The sequence below is a fragment of the Triturus cristatus genome, chromosome 2_1 (genome assembly GCF_964204655.1).
Source record: "Triturus cristatus chromosome 2_1, aTriCri1.1, whole genome shotgun sequence".
In the NCBI taxonomy this organism is placed as follows: Eukaryota; Metazoa; Chordata; class Amphibia; order Caudata; family Salamandridae; genus Triturus; species Triturus cristatus.
Window position 1 is genome coordinate 785,661,122 of NC_140581.1, and position 25,831 is coordinate 785,686,952.

Genomic DNA, 25,831 nt, shown 5'->3' on the forward strand with positions numbered 1-25,831 from the left:
TGGAGTTGCCACTAAGTGAGAAATGAAAATTTAAGCACTTTTATCATTTTTAAGTCAGCCCGATACACCACCGAAATTTAGTTTACTAAAGTTATTAATGAGAAGTATACAGTTGTAAACATTTTTAAGTTTATATGTGTACACGTTGAAAAGGTAACAAAAATACATTATTTGCATTTGCACGGACTTGCAGGTACTCAGAAATAAATATGCTACCAATCAAATATTGTTAGCAAACCCGTCAATATTTGCTGATTTAAAGTGCTGAACGTTATGACTGCACTTTCCTAAAGTCCCACAAATGCCTTGAAATACTACAAGACATGGCACTGCAATATTTAACACTGTTGGAAAGGGGTTTGTTCATGTAACCTATCATTTTTAAAGATACGCTGATTTCTAAAACAAACATTTTTAATTATATATTTTCCAATGTTCCCTTGAGAGGTTTGAACAGTCTCTGATCATATGTCCAGAAAACCATTTTGAAAGTTGGGTCCCATATTTTATAACATCAATTAACTATTTAATCAGTCAGTTCATAAAATTGAAAGGCCATTGTATTGAATTTTGTTAGTTATAGTAAAGATTACTAGAGTTATATGGCAATGGAGAACCATTTATGCAGGAAATGTGGGTAAGTTATCAGGCAAGAAAAGAAAATGGTGCAGCTTTCCATGAAACATTAGGTGATACTTATATCTCACCATATTGATATTTAATATTCATACATTACAAAAACACAATGCCATATATATAAAAAATGTTTATTAATAAAGAAAACCATACACATTGAGCAGATACTATTGAAACTGATAGTCACAAACAATAATGCATTTGTCTTGCACAGGAACACTGTTTCAGTAACATTGTTCTCGTTTGACTCCCAGAGTAAAACAGTTTGTGTAAAACCTACATTGCTGCACATAGCAAAAAAGGTTAAACGTTAAATGCACACACTTTTAGTAATGAAACATAAGGCTCTTTTAGACTGTGTATCCCCAATATGTTTTAAACTTGTAAGTTTCAGGATTACAATCTATGGGCCCGATTCATGCAAGGCCTCTGCATTTGTGGCGGTACCTTCGTACTACATTTACCCATTGCAGATGTCCCGCCATGAGTGCGGAGGCCTTGGTGAGTTGGTTCCTATGTGTCTCTGAGCACACACCTGTCCTGTAAGAAAGAGCCCTACAGAACATTATTATAGAGTAGGTTTTTGTTATGTGTGTCTCACTGTCAATCGTTACAAGATTCATGATGTAGGACAATTAAAAAAAGAAATACCATTGGTCATATGCTCTTAAATCCAGAGTGAAGTAACAGGTATGTGTCTGAATATTGAATCAAACACTTTTCCTGAACAATTTGGAATTATTTCCACTGCATTTGAATTGAACACACAGTGACAGCATCAACATAGAAAGATTCTAAGTCTAAAGTCCATGTACTTGGGTGAATAAACTCCATTTTATACATTGCTTTTTACTCACTATTGGAGTGATGGTTTAAGAAACACAACTGCCCTATTATAAATATTTGGCTTTGTGTTGTACAAGAGGTGACCTTATGGAGCCCAAGAAGAATTGGGAGGTGACATTACGAAGCCCTTGATTGACCTCTGCCAAGACTAAGCCATTTTAACAGGCATGAGGTTCTGGTGAGCTGAAATATTCTGATTTAGTTTGTTATTGCATTAAATTGGATTTCACACACACATTAAAAGGCTGATGTATCTCTTTATTTACCACAACAGAGTGTCTCCTTTCTTCTTCCTCTTCTTCTGTCCTGAGGAAGACACTGTTATATGTCTGAATGAAACACATAAATAAAAGTGTTTAACCATTAATCAACACTATTATGCCTGCATTGCATGACTAAAGTGGTACAATAGGAATTGGATCACTGTACCTCTGCAACTGAAGCAGAGTTGTGCATTGTGTAGACAGAACGATTGACAAATATAATCTGTTTGTTATATCTTGTGATACTCATTTTCATGTTGCATGAGCAGTGCGTCTATTGTCACTATGCACGCATCACCTTGATTGAGATATATTGCTGACTGTTTTTAAATTCACTCTATGCATGTGCATGATTTAATTGACTCAAAGCTATTTATTTACTCTTATGAGGTCCACTGATTAGCCTCCAATAAATCTATGAAATTTATACCTATAGATCGTCCAGAACCACCTTTACGTTTGTATTGTAATCAGCCCTGTTTCTGAGGAACACAGGGTCATTAATTTTTTGCAACATACTTGAAAATTGCAGCACACATATTATTTTCAAATTGTTATTTGCTTGAAATTGTGAGAAAGTCATCTTTTTCGCCCTGATCATCCCCATTTTGTTTTTTTACTGATATATTGGTGCTAACTGATCCTGACTGCGCCCTGGGCTCTGCTAAACAGGCCTAGGTCCAGTGCTGTAATTAAAAAGGCATATAAATAGGTAGGTGCAGGTATATAAATAAGTAGGTGTAATTACAATTGACAACTGACAACCTACCTGTAAGCCCCTAGTATATAGTTAGGGCATGTAGGTTTAGAGGCCCATCAGCTTTGAGGCACTTAAGTGTGCACTGCTGTGTTGCCTGCTGTCATTTTAAAAGTCAGCCCTGCTACAAGAATGTAGTCAGTGACGGTGGTGGCGTGTCGTATCATCTGGTCTGAGCTTACAGAACCCTGTGGATATTAAGCTGTGGATATTAAGCTGTGATATTTATATATGATCACCTGGTATTTCCCTACAACAATGTAGTAGCAGTACAAGTGTTCCAAGAATTTTGGGAAGAACTGATCCATTCTACACTTAGACTTTGATGTGACATTGCTGTATAGAAATACATTAACCCTAATAAAGTCCTCTCGGAGGACGTAACGCGTTGACTGGACTGTTTATTTGATGTATTGAAGAATAATAAAGAGAATTGTTTTGAGACTTCATACTACGGCTCCCATGTTATTTGGATTTTGGAGAAGAGTACATTAATATTGACATCATTGTACTATGTGTACTTTGTGAACGGCGGAGAGAAGAAACAAAGAGAATATAATCTACAATATAATTGTTGGACTATTGAGGTACTCCCTTTTGCGTGTTTTTACCTTATTTATACATATAAATCACACCTAAGGTCTACCCTTGGTGCCCCCAAGGTAGGGTGCCATGTTAAAAAAAGCAGGGGCATTTTAAAAGATGTTTTTTTTATGCCCCGGTGAGGGAAAAACAACCAATTTCGTTTTTCCCCATTGTAGCCCTATAGCACCATAGGCTAACTTGGGAATACTATAATTCAAGGGTTGAGAAAGGAGCTAATGTTTGAGACCTGGACTGGACCTTGTATTATGTTGGTGGCCTCATTGCTAGTGGTAGGTGCACACTCACCCCTACCAATAATCTACCTTCCAATAGATATGCATTGATATTTTTGCTGACTTAGCAAGCAAGAGTGTTTTTTTTTTACTAAGCATGCAACAATGAATTGGACACATACTGTGACAATTAGGTTCAACAGTCACTCTTTGAAGAATATGTGGCATCATGGATATGCAGAAATGGAAATTGTTGTTTTTAATTTAAACCATGTTTGTGCTATCAGGTGCTTATGTTATCACTTTACACAGCAAAATAAACCAGAAACATACTACAGTAAATACTTTTAACTGTCCTTCCATTTGGTGATTTATTTAAATATGCATGTCCAAATATAATTTTCCATTCTAAGACGAAGCACATAGTCTAAATATTGTTTGTACATGGTTTCTCTACACAAACTCAGTGTACTAAAACATCCTTGTTACTGATATATTTATCAATAATTAATAATATGTATGCTAAATTAATAACAATGGTGTGAAGGCAACAACACAGAAGTACGTAATAATGTCTTAGAAATTGTTTTAACAAATTAGCTTTTATAAATCAATAATAAAAGTGTCTTTAGCTAAGCTTTAGCATTCCAGAGAATTATATCAAAGATTTACTTTGGAATTGCTGTTTTTATTTGTCTAACATGGCTTCACTAACAAATCTGCTGAACTGCACAGGTGAAGAAGAAAATGGGAATTCAGCAGATCACACCTTCAAGACACCGAACAGAGAAATACAATATGAGCCTCATTTCACATAGAACTGGTTTTATCAATGGTATACTGTCATTTCCAGTGCCAAAAGAAAGGTTAACAGAATCTTGGATGACCACAATCAATGTGAGATGTCATAGTAGTAGTTGCGTAGTTTTAACTCAACACTTGCAAATCCAGGTCGATCATCAGCTCTGCAAAGAGAAAGCAGGTCCTATGTTAGTATGAAAAAAAATGAAGCGCTCAAGGCACAGTCCTAGACACTATCAATTAAAGGGACAGACAAAAGAGTTAACATGACTGAAAAAAATGACCAAGCAGCCGTATCATTAACAGTTTTTTTATTAAGAAATTTAGGGTAAGCTCATTTTAATATGGGTAAATGCATGGATCTAACTGACAGCATCATGCTTGGTAGAGTCAGGCACTTTTTGTAAGGACATTTCTCAAGCTGGTTGAAAGGCATCACAGACCTGTTCATGACAGAGGAAAGGCAAGATATCTATAGCATACATTGTTATTTAGAACATACATGGTTACATGATTTATTATTGACTTAGAACGAATCATATAAACATCTCCCTATATTATCAAAGTGCCCAATTCATAATTGCCATTGTTAATGCACAAGATCCCTTTTACAGCCTTATCTTAGAAAAAACAAATTGTATATTAGATAGCACTTCTACACTTCTATGAAATATAACCTACCTAGGCACTAATATTTGTGAATCTGTAACATGCCTTTGCAGTAGAGACTAATATATCTGAAATTTAACAAAACTGTATTTTCATTTTTAAAATGCCGCTTCAATATATGTTGTTTGCCTTTAACCACAATGACAAACGAATATATTGCCGTATAGTTCCTAGGAATCCCCAGGACCTGCGAGTTTTGAATGACCTAAACTGAGGGCTTGGCAGGGGCGTAGCTAGAGCTACTGGCGCCCGGGGCTATCCCTCAGATTGGCACCCATGATAGGTAGGGGGGGGTGGGAGGGTGCTGGTGAAAAAGGACGGCGAGCAGCGGGGTGGATTGGCAGGGTTTTAGACACTCCAGGATGCTATCTAGTCTTTTCTTTCTGTTCCATCCAGGAAATCCAGCTAACTGGGAGATTCCTTACAGTTTTCCTGCAAACAATCTGATCTTGGAAGGGTCCTCCTATTCGATGGAGTTGCCCAATCCATGGGATAGAGGGTGGTGTCCGGTTCAGACAAGAAAGTCCCCCGGTCCCTTTTAAAGAGGTAGGTTTTTAAAGTGTTTTCTGAACTGAAAGAAGCTGAACTCATAAACAAAGTCTAGCTAATTTCACAGTAGGAGGACTGCAACTATCAGAGCTTTAATCAATGTTTCCGATACCTGTAGTTATTTTAGTAGGAGCAGGCAGCATTGCTGGATAACAGATTTCTCATGGGTAGTGTGTGACCATTTCTTATAAGTAGGAAGTGCCTTTACAATGGAAGGCTGCATGTATGGAACACAAAACCTGGGACTGGTTGTTTTACTGCTTCAGAATATAAAGGCGAGGCATCAGTGCCCGGGTGACGTGGTTGTGTTTTTTTTTATTTAGGAATAGTCTACATACCAAGGTCTGGATCATTAGCAGTTCCACATTTGTGCTTCTTCTAGGTACTTAACTGCATTTAATCTATTTGATATTACGAGTAAATATGCCAGAATTGTTGGAATAAGAACCCATAAGCGTTCTGCGAGCAGCTAGTCTTCTTGTCTTTTGTTTGCTGCACAATACACAAGGTCACTGCTCCTTGGCAACACAACTAACTTTGAAAAGCACAGCAATTGTTTAAAGTGCGTAAACTATTCACGTGAAGGTAGCACTGTGCCATTATTTCGTGAACATACAGTTCATAAGCAGAAAAACGTCTCTGAAGGACCAGTACCTACTGCATGACAGGTTCCATACATTCAGAAATTGTAATTTCTGGCAGCTGTCCTTCAAAGCACTGGAAACACATTTATTAACCCACGCGAGACATGTCTTCTCCACTTGGAGCATCTGTCATTGGCCCGGTGACAATGGTGACTGTTTCCATTAGGTGACAGAGCCTAGAGAGGTGAGCCATCTTGTACCAGTAACGTCAGGGCCGACTAGCAGATTACATTACCAAATAAGCACACAAGAGGGCTTGTTGCTTTTCAGTAGCAGGCTTGTGGCCTCTTGAAGAGGCCACAAGCCTGCTACTGAAAAGCAACAAATCAATTAGATGTCGGCCTGTCAGCAGATTAATAAATAGGTCTTTCACAGTGATACTCACACTACCTAAATCTGCGGGTCCAGAAAATCTCTACCTAGTTTTGTGCACATTCTTAATCGCACAATAAACACATCGTCCTATAATAAAACACCAATACACACAAGCAGAGCAGGCCCTACCATAATTCAAACTGCAAAAGTCGCCTCCATCAGCACCCCTAAGCGACAAGTGGCACCTGCAAACATGAACCGTTCTTTGTTGGGGTTGGGGAGAGGGAGGGGTTTCAGTAGGAGAAAACGACGATAAATTAGGCAAAATAGCACTTACTTTTGATTGTGGCACCAACAGTATTCACATGAATGCTGTACATACACCCGGTCCACAAGTAAGTGAGAAGACTCACGGCCCGGTCGGGGATCTCGAAGCGGTGGTGGTCGGTCTCGAACTAAGTCAGACTGCTGCTGTTTCCTAATCTTGCTGGACTGTCTGCTGCATATTACCCTTCACTGCAGAGACTCCACTCAAGAGAGCGCGTGGTGATAGCGCGTGTTACTGGAACATTTTAACCCTACAGCGCGGGGACTGACCAAAAAAGATGCCCAGGGCCGCCATTGGTAGAGCTTTCGCGCGCGCTACAAGATTGAAGGCCCTGGGACCCACATATACTGTACGCCATGCGCTGCACCACCACTAAGGTAGGTGGTGCAGCATTTGCAAGCATGTGCGCTTGCACTTACATACACATGTGCAGTGCTGCTCAGCAACAGCCGCACGTGTGGGTGTGGGGGAGTGGTGGTGGGTGACCGTGTACATCACTATCAGTGTCCCTAAATAAATCCTTGACTGGCCATGGGCCATCAGTGCCGTGCAGCTGCCCCTGCCGTCCGCAAAATAGTGCCGCCTGGGGCGGCCCGCCCCCACTGCCCCCTCCCCACAGCTACGCCACTGGGGCTTGGTATCCAAAACCGACCCTGGACACACTCACAGGATATGTCAGCCATTAGACCAGCTAGATCTACAGTGCCACTACCAGCCTCTGTATCTTACAGTGGTGTAGGTAGTTTCTGGCAACCACAGACCATGATAACCGTGATTTCTCAGGGATCGTGGAAACCAGTACAGTACTTTTCGCTCAATCACTCGTGCTTACTTATTCTTAGGAAATACACAGGATGGCAATTAGGATGTTTTCAATAAGTTTTTATTTATTGGTCCAGCAACAATCTTGTGTAAAACATATGTGCTTTGGCAAACATGAGATAGAAGCATACGAAAGAAAGTGATAATATGGTAAACAGTAGATACATTTCTAGCATAGTGCCACGAACATGAACATATACAGTTCAGATGAACAGTAGCATTGGCATACTCCTATAATGCAAACCCTCTTTAATTTTTCCTAAATATACCTAGCCTAGAGATGGAGGTGTAGCCTGTATATGTGCATATGTGTATGTAGCTATGAATCCCATCACCTGATGGTAGAGAACGAAGGACCTCGTCTCTGCTCCAATGATGACACCCGCAAGGGATGTAACACAAGAAAAGTGCCACGGGTCTGAATTATGAGGAGGTTAGTTAACTGTTTATAAGTGATCTGCCATGCAGTACGTGGGGATTCCCTTATTAGGACAGATCCCCTCACACACCAGAGGTGTCATGCTTCATCATAGGGGTGCCTCCTCACACGAAATACCTAGTCTTCGTGTGGGCTACAACCCCCTCTCTACGAGGGAGGAGCTCAGGGATGTTTTCTTCATTCAGGGGAGGAGTACTAATCTCCTATGTGAGCTTGGCATGTGTGTGAAAAAAGAGTGCAGTGCTGTAATGTGAACGTTTAAAACTGGCTACAGGGTTAGCTATATTGTAACTTTATTCAGCTATCCTGTGTCAGGATTCAAAACAGTGAGGAGCTGGTAACACACGTGCCGACATTAGGGACAGGTGTGTAGCTCTGTAGCTCACTAGACCAACATGTTTCGGCCAGAAGGACCTAAATAGTGTCGCAGTCTTCTTCAGGGTCAGTTTATTCAGCTACTGCAAAGATAAAGTGCAAATACGTGACAAAACTAAAAATCAGGTGAGTAAAGCAAAACTATAATACTGGACCAGTAATCTTTGGCTGTTCAGTATGTACTGCATACAACCACAGTGGGTTGCGCAACTCACTACGTCTGTCGAGGCATATTAGCCATGTGGTACGTGCACCAGAACCACAAGGTTGTGGATGCTGGCCAAACGAGCACGTCCGGGGGCAGGAAAAGTTTTCACTCACACGTAGAACACATACACGTACCTGCAATGCACTGCTTATGAACTGGCCCTGTTGCTTTGTCTGACTACTGTTTAAGAATCATGGTATTCTGGTTCCAATGTCCATCGTTGGATACTGTTTGCTTCTCCCATGGAGCCTCTGAGTTGCCAGTACAGGAAGAAATACAAGAAAAAAAAATCTGTGTTCTGTCTCAGTGCATGTGTGAGTGAAAGTCTGTTTGTGAGTGATTGAGAGAGAGAGAATGAAACCGAGTGCATTTTAGTTTAGTGCATTTGATAGTGTCAATGAGAATGAAAGACTGAGAATCAGCTAGTGAGTGAGTGCAGTTATGATTAAGTGAAAGCCAGGAAGAGGGAGTGAGTAAAGCGATGTGAGTGAGTTAGAATTAGTGAATGAGCGGCAGATTGTGAGAGGGAATGGAAGACAAGGGTGCCTCTAGCAATGGTGCAGCAAGTGCAGTTGCACCAGGGCACATAAGCATGGTGCAACTGCACCTGCTGTACTATTAATGCAAAACAACTGTACCCCAGGAGTTCAAATCAGAGCCTCTAATTGCTATGACTGAGTTTCAGTGATTCTGAAAGTGTGAGTAAGAGTCTTTGTGAGTGCCAAACAGTGAGTGTATGGCTACACTTCTGTGTGAGGTCACCCAAGGCAAAGTATTTCTCCCTACCTCTTTCAGAGATCTCCAGTCACCTCTGCAAAAGGATCTTGAAAACATCATGCAAAGCCTGTGTGAAACTTCCTTTTTGAAAAGTTTGATGCAAGGAATTTAGTCCATAACCGAAACAATGTGCCTGCATTTTTCATAGAGCACTATACAGTTTCTGGTGTCAGAGCGAATAACTCAATATCATCTGCATAAAGTAGTGCCCCCATAGAGTGAGATCCTACCTTTGTGGCATCACCACCTACACGGCTAATCAACTCTGGCAAATCAGTAATGTGAAAGAGAATGGGGGGCTGGTAAACACCCTTGTTTAAAACCGTTTTTGGTTTAAATTTTTGATGTAAGCAACAATTACAACCAAGCATTACATGACACCATGTGGAAGTGAGCAGGGCTATGATAATTTAAGTAGAATCTTTGGAATACCAGAGCACTAACATTCTTCCACAGGGTATGCCTGAACACACAGACAAAGGCGGTTGCAAAAACTTTTTCAGTGGCGTCTAGCAGTGTGATTTGACCCTGTCTCCAGGCAGGTCACTCCCCTCACCGCCACGTAGCCCCCTGTGTGACCGGTGCCCGCTGCTTCTGCCGCCCGGGGTCTGCCTGCATCGCCTGCGTCTCTGGTAATATTGCTTTTGTCGTCCTTTGCCTCTTGTCCATTTTTGCTTTCTGTACCCCTGTTTTCCCTTCTGTTGGTGCTGTTACTGTCGTTGCTCTTTGCCCCTGTGTTCCTTTAGTTTTTCGCTACCTCCGTTTTTTTCTCCTCTGTGCCCCCCTTCCTTCGTGACTCCTGCCTCCGTTTCCCGCCGCTGCGTCCCTGCGGCCCCACCCCCTTGTCTCCCATTCGCCGCCCCGCTCCCGCCTCCCAGCTGCTCCTCCCTTCCTCTGCCCCTCATATGGAGGCCGTGCAGAGGTAGAGAGAGCGACCTTTGACCCTGTCTCCAGGCAGGTCGATCCCCTCACCGCCACGCAGCCCCCTGTGTGACCGGTGCCCACTGCTTCTGCCGCCCGGGCTCTGCCCGCATCGCCTGCGTCTCTGGTAATATTGCTTTTGTCGTCCTTTGCCTCCTGTCCATTTTGCTTTCTGTACCCCTGTTTTCCCTTCTGTTGGTGCTGTTACTGTCGTTGCTCTTTGCCCCTGTGTTCCTTTCGTTTTTCGCTACCTCTGTTTTTTTCTCCTCTGTGCCCCCCTTCCTTCGTGTGTCCCCTGCCTCCATTTCCCGCCACTGCGTCCCTGCGGCCCCGCCCCCTTGTCTCCCATTCGCCGCCCTGCTCCCACCTCCCAGCTGCTTCTCCCTCCCTCTGCCCCTCATATGGAGGCCGTGCTCAGCGGGCGCGCCACTGGCGGGCCAAAGGCAAGCCTGTCTGCGCCTGTCCGTGCCTGGACCGCGCCCAGCGCCAGAACCCCTGGCCCCCGCCGCAGCCAGAAACCTCGACTGAGCTACGACTCCGCAGCCCTCAACGCACTCAACACCGGACGACCACACGCCTGCCACCGAGCCACCCCGAAGCGCACCCACGGACCCTTCACCTGTCAAACCTGCAAATTCACCTGCCTCTGAACCTGCCCCCCGCCCGCCGGACCAAGCAACAACAACAACCACCTCAAATGCATCCTCCTCAACACCCACTCCGTCCACAAGCAGGCCGTCGAACTCTGGGACCTCCTCGACACAACAGCACCAGACGTCGCCTTCCTCACGGAACCTGGATTAACGCTTCCTCGGCCCCCGACATCGTCATAGCCATCCCAGACGGCTACAAGATCACCTGGAAGGACCGCGTCAACCAAACAGGAGGAGAAGTCGCCATCATCTACAGGAACACCATCAGCGTCACAACCAACGCCGAAGACACACTCTCCACCGCCGAACACCTACACTTCCAGATTCACACCAACCCTAAAACCACCCTTAGAGGAACGCTCATCTACAGACCCCTGGGCCTGCGCACACAATTCAACGAAACCATCGCCGAATTCATCAGCCCGCACGCCCTAGCCTCACCAGAATACATCCTCCTAGGGGACCTAAACTTCCACCTGGAGAAAAACAACGACAACAACACCACCACCCTGCTCGACAACCTCACCAACCTCGGACTCAAACAACTGGTGAGCACCCCCCCCTCCCCGCTGGCCACACACTCGACCCCATCTTCTCCGCCAGCAACCACGTCTCCTTCAGCCACTCCACCGGACTACACTGGACCGACCACAGATGCATCCACTTCACCTTCAAAAAGAATACTTTCCACCACCGCACGCAACAAATCCCCCGCAGATGCTGGAGCAAAATCATTACAGACCAGCTACTCTCATCACTGAGCCAGAACTCGCCAGCCAACACCGCTGACACCAACGTCGCAGCCCACAACCTCACACAGTGGATCACCAACTGCGCTGACGACCTCGTCCCACTGAAGAACCCCCCAGGCAAGACCGGCAACAGGAAAACCCCATGGTTCACAGACGCCCTCAAAGAATCAAAGGAATCCTGCCGAACCCTCGAAAAAAACCTGGCGCCACGAGCAGACAACAGAAAACATGACAGCCCTCAAGTACGCTACTCGCGAACATCACCAGCTGATCCGCACCACCAAAAGGTCATTGTTCAAAGAGCGGCTAAACAGCAGCACCCACAACAGCAAGGAACTCTTCAACATCGTCAAAGAGCTCTCCAACCCCAACGCCAGCAACGACGACATCACACCGTAGCAAGAACTCTGCAACTCCCTCGCCACGTACTTCCACCGCAAGATTGCAGACATACACAACAGCTTTGGACCCCAGGCTCCGCCTCCAGTCACCGACCCAACGACCCCCACCACCACCCTCAGCGCCTGGACCCCCATCAGCACTGAACACACCACCCACGTCATGAACACCATCCACTCCGGCTCCCCCTCGGACCCTTGCCCCCATCATATCTTCAACAAAGCCGACATCATCATCGCACCCCACCTCCGGAACGTCATAAACAACTCCTTCACGTCAGCCACCTTCCCTGAAAGCTGGAAGCATGCAGAAATCAACGCCCTTCTGAAGAAACCCACAGCAGACGCCAAAGACCTCAAAAACGTCCGCCCCATCTCTTCTTCCCTTCCCGGCTAAAGTCATCGAGAAGACCGTCAATAAACAGCTGACTGCATCCCTCGAGGCAAACAACTCGCTCGACCCGTCCCAGTCCGGATTCCGTGCCAACCACAGCACCGAAACCGCTCTCATCGCAGCCACCGACGGCATCAGGACCCTGATGGACAATGGAGAAACAACCGCTCTCATCCTCCTGGACCTCTCGGCAGCCTTTGATACCGTATGCCATCGCACCCTAATAACCCGCCTATTCAACACTGGGATCCAAGGAAAGGCCCTGGACTGGATCACCTCGTTCCTCTCCAACAGAACCCAGAGAGTCCGCCTCCCTCCCTTCCGCTCGGCGGCCACCGAGATCATCTGCGGCGTACCCCAGGGCTCCTCGCTCAGCCCTACCCTCTTCAATATCTACATGAGCCCCCTCGCTGCCATCGCACGCAAACACAACATCATCTCCCAGGCCGACGACACCCAGCTGATACTCTCTCTCACCAAAGACCCAGCCACAGCCAAAACCAACCTCCAGGAAGGAATGAAAGACGTCGCTGAATGGATGAAGCTCAGTCGCCTGAAGCTGAACTCAGACAAGACGGAGGTCCTCATCCTCGGACAATCCCCATCCGCCTGGGACGACTCCTGGTGGCCCACAGTGCTGGGCACCGCACCGACACCCTCGGACCACGCACGCAACTTGGGATTCATCCTGGACTCCTCCCTCACGATGACGAAGCAAGTCAACGCCGTCTCGTCCTCCTGCTTCAACACCCTGCGCATGCTCCGAAAGATCTTCAAGTGGATCCCCACCGAAACCAAAAGGACCGTCACCCAGGCCCTCGTCACCAGCCGACTGGACTACGGATACGCCCTAAATGCAGGAACCACTGCCAAACTTCAGAAACGAATACAACGCATACAGAACACCTCCGCACGACTCATCCTCGACATCCCACGCCACAGCCACATATCTGCCCACCTGAGAAACCTGAACTGGCTCCCCGTCAGCAAGAGGATCACGTTCAGGCTCCTCACCCACGCACACAAAGTGCTCCACAACATGGGTCCCGAATACCTCAACAGCCGCATCTCATTCTACACCCCCATCCGCCAACTCCGCTCTGCCAGCCTCACCCTCACCACCATCCCACGGATTCGCAGAACCACCGCCGGAGGAAGATCGTTCTCCTACCTGGCAGCCAAGACATGGAACTCCCTCCCCGCATACCTACGAATGACCCAGGACCATCTTGCCTTCAGGAAACACCTCAAGACCTGCCTATTCGAGCAGTAGCAGCACCCCCCCTCCCTTCAGCGCCTTGAGACCCTCACGGGTGAGTAGCGTGCTCTATAAATGTTTTGATTGATTGATTTGCCAATAATAACTAGGGACCTTGAATGGGCCTTTTTCGTGTAATGTAAGTTTGATACTTCCTCTTCAAGAATCGGGTATCACCCCGGTAAGGTAGCAGTATCTAAACAATGATATCAAATAGTTAGCAATAAATCAACCTCTAGGTTTATGATGGTAATAGGCAGCTGGTCAGGACATCTAGCCCCTTGTACACCTAGAACTAAAAAAGAATATCCTTCACTTATGACCTAGATGGACAGGGGTGAGTAGTGCTTTCTATTTCAATAAGCTCAAAATTAGGCAAACTGCTACCAATCAAATTATTCGGGGCATGCACAGAGAAAATGTAGTTGCACCATTCAATAATTGGGGTGTTATTAAATTTGGGTTTACAAGTGCTACCAGTACATTTGCCAATAATCTTCCAGAAGGATCTATATATATCTTTTTGTTTTACGGTTTCCATAGTTTTCACTTGCATTTTTTTGTACATTCCTTTAAGTAGTGCGTGAATTGCCGCCTTTGCAATTTATTTATCAACTTATTAACGCCGGTTAAACAAAAAATAATAACTAAAAAGAAAGTGTCCCAACCCTGGTACAACAAAATTCTTAGCATATTGAGGCTGGACTGCCGCAGGCAAGAACAGAAATGGAGAAAAAATATGAGGATGAGGAGAAAATCATCTACAAAAATAAATTAGCAGAACATAAAAAACACATTATAGCAGCGAAATCTTCCTACTACTCGGAGCAGATAAAATCAGCTCCTAATGCTAATAAAACTCTCTTTCAAGTAATAGAACAATTGGTGATACCAGTGAGCCCTGACACTGCAGTAAATAATCAACATTTTTGTGACACTTTGGCCAACCTTTCTCAAGAAAAGGTCACTAACATTTTTAATATTTTGAATTTAGGCAAGACTACCATCCAACGGGATGGGCAACCCTTAAATCTCACATCTTTGTAAGCCAGTTTCGCTCACTTTAGGGCCATCTCGGAAGTACAAATTATAAACCTTTCCTTCAAATCAGGTGCCCCGCAAGATCCTTGCCCACCCGAAGTAATGCACCAGATTGCTGCACAAGTGGTACAAAACCTGGGACAGATTTTTAACAAACTGTTCAGCGAGGGAATCTTTCCTACACAATGGAAACGTGCCTCTGTACTGCCTTTGTTAAAGAATAATCTGAATGCATCAGATCCAAATAACTATCGCCCTATATCAAGACTCCCTTTCGCTGCTAAATTGGTGGAGAAAGTGATGAATTAACAACTCTCAGCTTACATGGGCTTAGAAAACATCAGAGTACAGAATCTGCTCTGATATTAGCCACGGAAAATATCCGAGAAATTATGGATAATGGAGGAACAGTGGCTCTGATCCTGCTGGATCTCTCTGCGGCATTTGATATGGTCAACCACAATATTTTGGTTGACCGTATGCGGAGCTTGGGGACAGGTGCTACGGCATTGGAGCTTCTCCAATCGTTTCCGGCAAATAGACAACAATACTTGTTGCTGAGCAACTTTATATTAAGGTTGTTTTCCCTGCGAGCGGAGTTCCGCAGGGCTCGGTCCTGAGCCCAATATTATTCAATCTTATGTTACACCATTAGCCACTCTTATTAAAAACTCTGGCTTCTCCCTGGCATCATACGGCGATGATACCCTGATTGTGGTGTCACTAACAAAAGCCGAAGAGAAGACAAGATCTGCCTTCAGGACGTGTATGAGGAACGTCAGCAATTGGATGGATAAAAACCATTAAATTGAATGCCGCAGAAACTGTGGTCATCATCTTCGGCAGTAATCCCTCATTTTGGATGACGGCCTAGTGGCCACCAGAGTTGAGCCCTCTTACCAAACCCACCAATAAAGTGAGCAATACTTTTAGATAACAAGATGAAGCTTAAAGAGCAGGTGGACAGAATCACTTGCTCTTCATTCTGCTCCCTGAGAATGGCAAGAAAGATTGAAAATTCCTACCTCCTGATCTCCTAAAAACTGTGATCATCACCTTGATACACTCTAGGTATGACTACTGCAACAGTCTGTATCTTAATTTGGCAGTAGGTCCAATGAAGAGGCTCCAGTCTCTGCAGAATGCAGCTGCACATTTCCTTTTCAAAATACCAAAATATGAATCACTAAAAAAGCCATTAGGAAACTGCACTGGCTATCAGTCAGAAAACGGTGTAAGTTTAAGGCCCTTTGTTTGGCCCAGAAATTACTGTATGGATTGGGCCCAGGTTGCTTCAAGGAAAAGCTCACATGGCATATCCCAGGGAGGACTCTTCTTTCAGGCTCTGACAAGAACCTGACTGTCTCCCGTTCTAGAAAGACCACCTGGGGTGGAAAGTGCTTTTTTAGGACTACCGGAGTGCTCTGTACCAGTCTACCACTGAAACTAAAAACTGCATCCTCCTTACTCGTCCTTAGAAAAATTTTGAGCACCTGGCTTTTCTCACAAGATTAAGAGGCAGTCGAGTTCTTGTTAGGAGAACTTTCTTTCCAACAGTTCTGCACCTAAACCCTCTTACGATAGCACCAAGATGCCCTCGGGCAGGAGTTCAGCACTTTATACATTGCATTCAAATTAAAAATAAAATCCCTATTAATATTTTTAACCAGCTTCCTATTTTTCTTGCAAGTATTTTCTGGGAGAATCAGATTACTCCTTACAAATGTTTGCATATCTTCTACAAAAGTATCTACTGAAATCCAACCTTATTCAGGAATTTTCTTCAGCGATCTTTTTAGCTTTCTTGTTAAGGTAATTTTGTTTTGAGTATTGCAAGATACCCTTCCATTAACAGCAATTAGATGTACCTCCTCATCTTCACCAATCTGCCAAACGGATATAGACTATGGGTTTCCATTAATAGTAGGGGATAGAATTTTATGATCACTCCAAATGTTAATAATCACCTATGATTCCTTTAGGCAGCAGGAAACTGAGTAAGAGCTTATAATATGGTCAATTATCTAGGTACCATAATGTGCATTATGAGTATAACAAGCCAGGATTATGATCTAATCCTCCGTTTACTTTGATAGTCTCATGTTCCTACACACTTCCAACAGGAGAGACCCTCTTTTATTTACTCTGGAGTCTACCAGGAAGGTTGTCATCAGAATATTCAGTGCCTCCTCCCTTTCTATGTCAGAGAAAAATCTTATTGTATGGTTGGAAATAGTAGCATTAAAATCTCCAACAATTATTATATTCCTGATTATTTTCCTCATCTGCAATGGACTTTATTAAATGAAACAAGTCCTATTAAAGGGCATTATTCTCATAACTAGGGGGTTATATACACATTCGACAAAATAAGGGAAATCATGGGACATACTACGCCTGTATGATTAGAGAAAACTATGCAATGCAATAGATTCGATGGGTCAGGAAGTACTTTATGAGACCACAAAAAGTTGGTACTCAGCAATGTGGCTTTTCCACCACGTGTGTGCTCTTTTCTAGATTTTTTTTGCAGGACTGCTAATGACAAAATCATGTTTTACCTCAAGGGTCTCAGTTAACCATTTCTCTTGGAGACATGTAATGTCTGTTTTTAAGGGATCTAGGTTTGTGTACTTCTCCACATTTATTGAGCAGCCCACTAAATTCTAGGAGGGATTTTGATAGATTTGTTAAATAGATTGCCTCAGGGGAGTTGGCCTTGGATCTTTATTGTTGTTTAGTGTCCCTAAGAACGGGGACTGAGTTTTGACCTATGAGAGATACCCTTCTAGTGCCTGCCTTACAAGAAACTATGGTCAATTTTGCATTGTGCGCCCATTCCTCTTGCAAGACTGTAAAATTTTCTAGAGGGCTACAGTTATTCAAATATTTGTACCTATTCAATGTAGGCAAGTGTGATTTTGGAAAATGTGGCACAATATCATTCCCTCTAGATATAATAAATTCACAATTATTCATTATCAGGTTAATATTTACAGTACTAACAATGGCACCACCAGTCTTTCTATTTGTATTCCGACTTCTAGCATTCTTATCTTTTGATGTGATTGGTGTTACCTGGCCAGTGCCTGAAGTGTTAGTGAATGATCAATTGGCACTTCAGACTGCAAGTCTACCATAGGAAATTACATTTTTCTTGCCACTTCTTTATTCACCCTTTGTAACTTCTGTTTTACTTTCTTTTCTTTCCTGTATGGGCATAGTGTCCGGTGATTTAGAAACTGGACTTATACTTTTTTGTTTAATAAAGATTGGAGATGCTTCACTGCTTGCCCCCGGGCCAGGTACAGGACTAAGGGCCTCCTCCTCTTTGTTGAGGACATCACAGACAGTTGATTCTACCTCTTTAAAAAGATATTCCAGTGGGGTTAGATCTACTGATGGTACATGGTTTTTTTACCTTTATCTGTGCCTTGGTCCCAGTATGGCTGACTTGTATACCAGTATCCACTAAATGATTAGTATATCTTTTTGAACTGTTCAAATTAGACAGACTGTCCATTTTTAATGGTAGTTCTGTAAGTTTTACCATTAAGATATCCAGGATATGGTCAGAACGGTCTGTGGATTTTTCCATTAGGTTCAGAATAGATGATAAAATTCACTCAAGGCGTTTTCGTGTCTTGGAAAAGTAAATGTAATCCGTTGAAAGATTAGCAGATGGATTAAGCAACAGATCCGGAGTCATTGAGATATTTGACAGTACAGATGTATTATAACTAGGTGTACTGCAACAAAGTCCATTGACCTTTTCTGAGACTTTGGTATTGGAGATGCTACTATCTCAGATCCCAACCGGAAACCTAAGAAACAGATTATGAAGGTGAAATGTCTGTTAAGGTATAATCCAACATCATTGACAACTGTGGGGCCTGTGTAGCTTGTTAGGCTCCCCGTGCTTGCTGGTGGGGCCGGCACTAGATTTAAACTCCCCAGAAAGAATTTTTCTATTTCCATTGTCGGGGGTGAATTGATGCTATTGTTGATTCAGGCTATTTTTCCCCACACATGCCCTCCATAAACATGGCCTGAGGGAATTCCTTCACCTCTGATTTCATTTTCATACCTGCATGAAGTGCTAATGTAGGATTAACATTTTCTTCAATTGATTTAGGAAATATGTAGGAATTGTCCCATCCCCTTTTAGAAATCTCAAATGAAGCACTTTGCTCCTTAATAGGATTTGATTTTTTTTGGGCAGTAGTAAGGGAGGAAAAAATTCTTCCTCGTCTAAATTGTTTTTACCATCATAGTTTACTCAAAGGACTCCACCTTCAAGCCAAATATAGCAACAAGAGGGACCGCTTCTCCACTACCCTAAGCTTAAGGCCTTTCCTCTTATTTCTTCCTCCACTCCTCCCTTCCCTCCCACCAGGCTATTTCTCTGCCACTGAAGGAGTGGCTGATGTGTGAAGCTCACATCCGATCTTAGTGCCGCTACACCCTAAAGACACAAAAGACTAAAAACTCTTGTATGTTCCCCAAGGCCCATAACCTGCTGTTTCTTGACTTGACTTCTTGACAAAATTAATATCAAATAGGAGGAAGACGGAATGATGGTGGTCAGGGGAATGAGAGATGGCAAAAGTGTCAAAAATTGTGGCAATAGGAGCGGAGGGAGCAGGAGCTCCCTGAAACATTCGAGCTGCACCCGAATGTAGACAGGTCGCTTCCATGAGAGGTGGGCTATACCTTGCGTCCGCAGCTCCTAATGCTGCAGTACTCCCAGAAATGCCTCTAACAGGCGCAGTAAAACAAATGCCACCTTATTTCTCCCCTCTTGTCACCGAGTTGAGATAGAGGACCAAAAAGCAGCATGCAGGCTGCATCTCAATTTCTGATTTGAATCATTGTCCTTGAATTTACATTTAGGAGGGGAAGTGCAGGAATACAGGAATGACAACAGAGTGCAACCTCCACTCTTGCTCCCACCACCACTCTTGCCATTCAGCTGTGTTACATGGTGTGTTCTCCCATTGGCACCCACAGTCTTGTAGCTGCTGTCCTGTGAATGTAAGCATAAGTGTATGCATATGGCATACAGCACCCAACACCCACATTCAGTTAGGGCCTTGCAGGGTCTTTCCTTCTGCTCCTCCCGGCAGGCAATACTAGCTCCAATGCACCCCTGCATAGACTCCTCCAAGACTGCAGGCTACTAACCGGTGTTGGGACCCACCGGAAGACACAGCACCCAACGCAAGTGCCGCATGAATGCTTCAAGAATGCTGCAGACCAATTATGGGAACAACTGATTGTAGGCAAGAAAGGCATGCAGAGATCCAGGCGGAGAAAGCGGAAAAGGGAAAAATAATCATCAGTGTTATGTTGCAGTGGCCAGAGCGTGGCTGGCGGCGTCCTCGCTCCTCATTTCCTCCTAGCTCCTCCTACTTCCACAAGTAGGACTTAACTTTAGGGCTTGCGTTGCCTTGTGCCTTGTGTCATCTTGCGTGATGCAATGGCTGTGCAAACCCTTAGTAAATCTGGCCCTAAGTGGCTAGTTTAAAGGGAAATTTGCCAACCAAATTTGGTACCACTTCCACTAGTAATCTCAATAAATTATCACTGGACTGTGATAGTGGTTCCAAGATAAATTCTATCCCAGAAACTGTAGAGCAGCCTGCAGCCTACAGATGGTCTAGAGACCTCAAGCATCTTATGAAATGTATAAAAATAAAGTGCTTAGAGTTTGTTTTTTAATAAGGAATCTGCTTCATTCTTTTAAACGAAATCATTTGATAAGGAAGTGTCAATCAATGTCTTCATTTCACTGTATAGTTTCTTGGTAGGACCAGAAGTCAATATTTTATAATTTCTATTATAAATGAGAAGGCAAAGGCATTTATGATTGTAAGTTTATTTTACTTGGAGAACTATGGCTCCCCCTCATCAGCTGGTTTGATTATGAGATCTTGGGTAGATCTAAGCTCTTGTAAATCTATTCTCTCTTGTATAGTGAGGCTGTGAAAAGTGATTATACTGGATTGTTCTACAGATTCCCTTGTCATAGGTCACTGCTTGGGCAAGAGCATTAAAATCAAGGGGTATGCTATTTACCTGGTGGAAGGAACAAGGATTTTTTCTATAGTCCTTTGTCATCCTTTTGTTGTAGGTCATCTTCCCTGTCAGAGAACAAGACTATTAATCTTATTCTGATAATTTAAATCTCAGGTGGAATTTATTTATTGTATGAGTTGGGAATAAACCTTGACATTTATTCAAAAGACGTAGGACTCTATTAAGAGTCTGGCAGTCCACGAACAGCCAGACTTGGGGGTGCGTGGCAGTGGCAGTGGAGGTCTTCCAACTGCCCTATTACAAGTAGGGCGGTCTGACCGCCATTGCCCTGCCGCCAGAAATCTACCAATCCCTGGTGGTGCTGCAGCAGTCAGGAGGCCGAAATATGCTTGACAGGACTGTTTCGGTCCTGCCAAGCATATTATGAGTTTGCTCTCTGCCACAGTTTTCATGGCAGTTCCTCCTCCATAAAAACCGGTGGTGGAGATGAAACAAAGGGGGCCCTACAGAGCCCCCTTGTGCCTCTGTGCCCTGCGGTGCATGCAGGGGTGCACAACATGTGCCCCTCTGTGTGCATGCACCACAGTTCCTGCATGGCATGTAATTTACAGTTCATGCTGTGCAGGAACTGTTTTTGCTGTTCCCATTGAGGTGCCCATTTTCAGGGTACCACCATGGGAACAGCAAAAAAAAAAGCCCACCAGACACGAGCAACACTTGTAATCTGCCGGGCGGCCCCACCATAAGTTTGGCGGTGCTGCAGCAAGACGGTCCCAGCGCCACACCACCAAACTCGTAATCAGGCCCTTAGTTGTTGTCTATTAAGAGAAGCGTCTGAGAGGTTGATCTCTAGGTTTTTGATTTGCTTGTCCCCAGTACTGCCCCTTTTGACAAACTTGAGGTTACTATTTGGTTCATGTCTTCCCACTAGGCCCATTGTGCTTTTTATTTTTCTCTATGTGGAGGTACATAACATCCCTGGACATCAAAGGAAATGATGCTAGTGCTGAGGTCATTAGCTAGATAAATGGGTAATAGCTCTGAAAGCTTAACGCAATGCAAACACTTGAACGTTTCTGCTGGTTACAGCCACTTACTCTAGTTTCAGTTAAATAGCTATTTGGGTCATTTTGCAGAGTTTCAGTGATCCCTGCAAATACAGATTTGAATATTTGCTGGACTAATGCAGCCTTCCATCCTCACAAAGGTGTCAAAATGAATTCTGTTAATGTTATAATGATAAAGAAGTATTTGCACATTTAACCTGCTCCACTTAAAATGAAAGTAAAATACAAATACGTTTCCACGCTACACCAAAGACAATAATACTAGTGCAACCTTGTGTTTGCAGTTTCCTGTAGCTGTCCAAACAATGCCAAGAAAACAATTTTGATAACGCACATGTGTACTTCTAACCGACTGATCACATTACAATGAAAAAAGCAAGGAAACTTCCTGTTACTGGAAAAAAACAAGAGATAACTGATTTAACTGCTCAGTGGTATGCCTTAAGTAGCTTGTTAGCGAGCAATCAATGCGTCTAATAACTCCCTACTCTGGCCTTGCACTGTTCTGTCCAGTACATCTCTGTCTGCACGTGGCCCATCCTCGAGCTCAGTTTCCTGCTTTCTTGTCAGTAGAACACAAATCCACAAATAGGTCAGCAGTGGAACCGTATGATGATGTAGATTAAAATATCCTTCTGAAAAAATAAATATGAGTAGTCCGGGATATCTCCAGGTGCCTTAGAACTGATCTGCTTCCATCTCCTGAACTATAGCCATAAAGTACTCCTTTGGGTTTATGGAATCATTCATTCAAAGGGATTTGCACTAAGTGTCAGATGGATCCAATAGCACGGGCCCTACATCCTATACAGGTGAATGTTGAGATGTATGCCAAGGACATCCACACCCACACCTTGGAAGAGAGATTGCTGTGCCTGAATGGAGAAAGCACAACTTCTCCGATTGGAATGGATCACACACAACAAAATACCTTTTCGTTATCACCACATGACTTCTAGGGGAAGGTTAGATCTGTTGATTAGTGAAATAACTTAGAAAAATCAATACTGAAAAAGAAAGTATATATTGAAATAGTGCTCAGTAAGAACTGACAAAGAAATGACCAAGAAAATATGTACATCTTTGTCATTTATTTTAATGAACACTAAAAAATTAAGCAAAATCTATGGAGGTTCCTGTGGTTACAATATCTTGAGAATGTGTCTAAAGTGGAATTTACATAATGGTTAGGGGTGTTGTTTTGTCTTGAGGAAGGCATCCAACAGTTTATGACAAGCCGAAACATTTTTGGAGGAGTGATCTTATTGAGCTCATGGATTAATTGCTATCAAATGTTTTCATTAACTGAATTTCATAAGAATGGACAACTGGACCCACGATGGTGATCATGCTGCTTATTATCACTTGATCAACCACCAGCCTACTATTATCTGTGATATGTGTCATTGTTACTGTAAAAAAAAAAAAAGAGCCATTTGTGCCCTCTGCTCTGGTCTGATCTTTGGTTTTGATAAATAATTTTAGAGATTAGCATTTAATTTTTTTTACATACAACTTTTTATTGAATTTAAAGGAACACTCCTGTAGCATTGCACAGCTGATTCGCCTACAACCACAGGGGCCGGCAGCTACCACATTCAAGCAACAATGGGCGAGGGCCCGACCAATCAAAAGGATATGCCACGACCCAGGTACAGCTGGAGGTACAGGTCTATCATGCTCAAGGTCCCTTGGCCCCAAATCCCCCTACCCAGGGGCCTCTCCAGGGTATACCTGCAGAGACGAACAATCGCAGGGTTGCCGTAGGTCAGCAGCAGGCTCAGAAAATGACTACATGCCCCGTGGTAGGATCGGCCTGTTGCAGGATACCGAGAGTGGAAACCCCTCAGTGCCTCCTGTGCCTGGCAGGTAATTACTGTAAGTGCGCCGCCACCCCCGCCCCGGAAGAGAGGAACAAGTGGTCACCAGACGGGGGTCCCACCCTTCCCACTTCCCTTCCAGCTGCTCATGGTCACACCTCCAGCATGCAGTAGCGGGGGGCCTAGGGCGATAGGAGCACCGTATCCGTCAAGTGGGCCCTATCCGGTGAGGGGCGGCACAGCTGCCATTAGACGAGGCCCACCCGCAAGAAGCCGGCCATAAGGCAGTTCAGATTTGACCGCACTAGAGTGGTGCGCCAGGCCCCCGGGGCCGTCCCTAAGCTCAGGAGAACCCACAATACAATCAACTAACCGGGGGAGAACCTGGGACAAAATGGGGAAACAGGGAGGGTGCCAGGGAGGGTGAGGGGAGGGGGGGGGGGAAGCGTCCTAGGCGCGGGGAAAGCCAAAAGCATCCGCTGCCCTACCCCCTAGACAGCGGGAACCGCGGCGTCCCGGCTTAGTAGAGGCGAAGTCTCCTCGCCAGTGGGTGGAAGGGCGGTGGCCGGCTCTCCCCGTCCACCACCCGACAGCCCCCAATGATCTCCCGGATCCGCCGGGCATATAACATCTTCGAAGAACCTCAGGGCCCGCAGCCGTGGCGGCTTCATTCGGGCATGCTCCAACCGCCCCAGGTGGTCCACCAGGAGCGCCCAGAGTTTCCTAAATTGAGTATCCCGGAACTGAAGCCGGGCCGTGAGCAGCTCCATCGCCACCACATGCCACAGGCGAGTAAACCATACGTTGATGGAGGGCGTCTCCACCTTTTTCCAATATAGTGCCACCGTCTGTTTGGCGGCGCATAGCATGTGTAGGCTAAGGTGTCGGTCACGCCCCGTCATGGCTCTCGTATTCTCCGGCCGGAGGCCCAGGACCGCAACCAGCGGATCCGCAGGCAGGGGGTACCCCAGGACCCGTTTGATATGGCTTAGGATCTCTTTCCAGAAAGTAGTGATCAGGGGGCAGGTCCACCAAATGTGAATGAAGTCTCCTGGCGCCTGAGTACAGCGCCAGCAAAGGGGAGACGTCGCAGGGAACATCCTCTGAAGCCGAACCGGGGTGTAATACCATTGAGTCATCACCTTATAGGCTGACTCTTGTTGCGGAATGCTACGCAGAATTTTAGGGATATCTCTCCACAGCCTCGCCCATTGAGAAGGGGCGACCCCCGAGCTAGAGACGGATTGCCATTTCGATTGGTATAGATGTGGGACAGGCCGCTGCGCGTGCTGCAACACCCCGTATATACGTGAGATCAGTCCCTTGTATGCGCCGAATGTGCGCGCTAGCTGTTCGAACGGTGTGAAAGGACGCACGGCTGCCTGTGTCAGGGAGGAGCCCTGGATCCAGTGGCGAAGCTGGATGTATTGGAGTTTGTCATTCTCTGAGATCCCAAATTCTTGCTGGCATTGCGCAAAGGATTTAAAACTACCCCCCGTGAAGAGGTTCCCTATCGTTCTGCAGCCAGTCTCCGTCCAATTGGCAAAGAAGGGTGGATGACAGGCTGGCGGAAACAGCGGATTGTGCGCGATGGGGGTATGCGGGGACGGGAAGGAAGTGAGACCTCTCCGAACCGCCACCTTGTCCCAAATCTCAAGGACTGTTCTGGTGGGGACAGCCATATACGCGCTGCGATGGCGCGCCCCTCGAGGCAGCCAAGCATGATCCCACAGAGGGCGGCAGGTGACAGCCTGATCCATGTGGAACCACACCTTCTCACTCTCCCACGCCCCCCACTCCAAGACAAAACGCAGGTGGGACGCCCAGTAATACTCAAGGAGATTCGGGCACGCTAGGCCACCCCTGTCCCGGGGGAGCATCAAGATCGTGTTGGAGAAGCGCGGTTTCTTCCCACCCCAGATAAACGCCAGTAGCTCCCGTTGGAGTCCCTGGATCTGGTGTTCTGGGATCGGCGTCGGCAGGGTTTGGAAGAGGTACAGGATCTTTGGCAAGATAGACATTTTCACCGTGTTGAGTCTGCCGAGCCAAGAGAGCGGCAAGGCTCTCCACGCGCGCAGGTCCTTCTGGACCGAGCACTTATACTCTTGCCAATTGGCCTGCGTCCAGGTGGCCAGGTCTGGAGTCACGTTGAGGCCGAGGTAACGCACCGAGTGGACCGCCCACTGATAGGGAGTGGAGGACTGAAGCACCAGCAGATCTCCATCCGGGATCGAGATGTTG

General features: G+C 45.1%; 1 protein-coding gene across 12 annotated transcripts in view; it reads right to left on the reverse strand.

Moving 5' to 3' along the window:
• Positions 1-751: 751 nt before the first annotated feature.
• The window catches only part of SYK (spleen associated tyrosine kinase), a 430,546-nt gene continuing 405,466 nt past the window's right edge, over positions 752-25,831 (reverse strand). For all 12 annotated transcript variants that reach the window (XM_085632733.1, XM_085632731.1, XM_085632724.1 and 9 more), the window contains one exon: positions 752-4,285. In XM_085632733.1, coding sequence (XP_085488859.1) covers positions 4,213-4,285 — 73 coding nt within the window. In that variant the 3' untranslated portion in view covers positions 752-4,212. The remainder of the gene's footprint in view (positions 4,286-25,831) is intronic.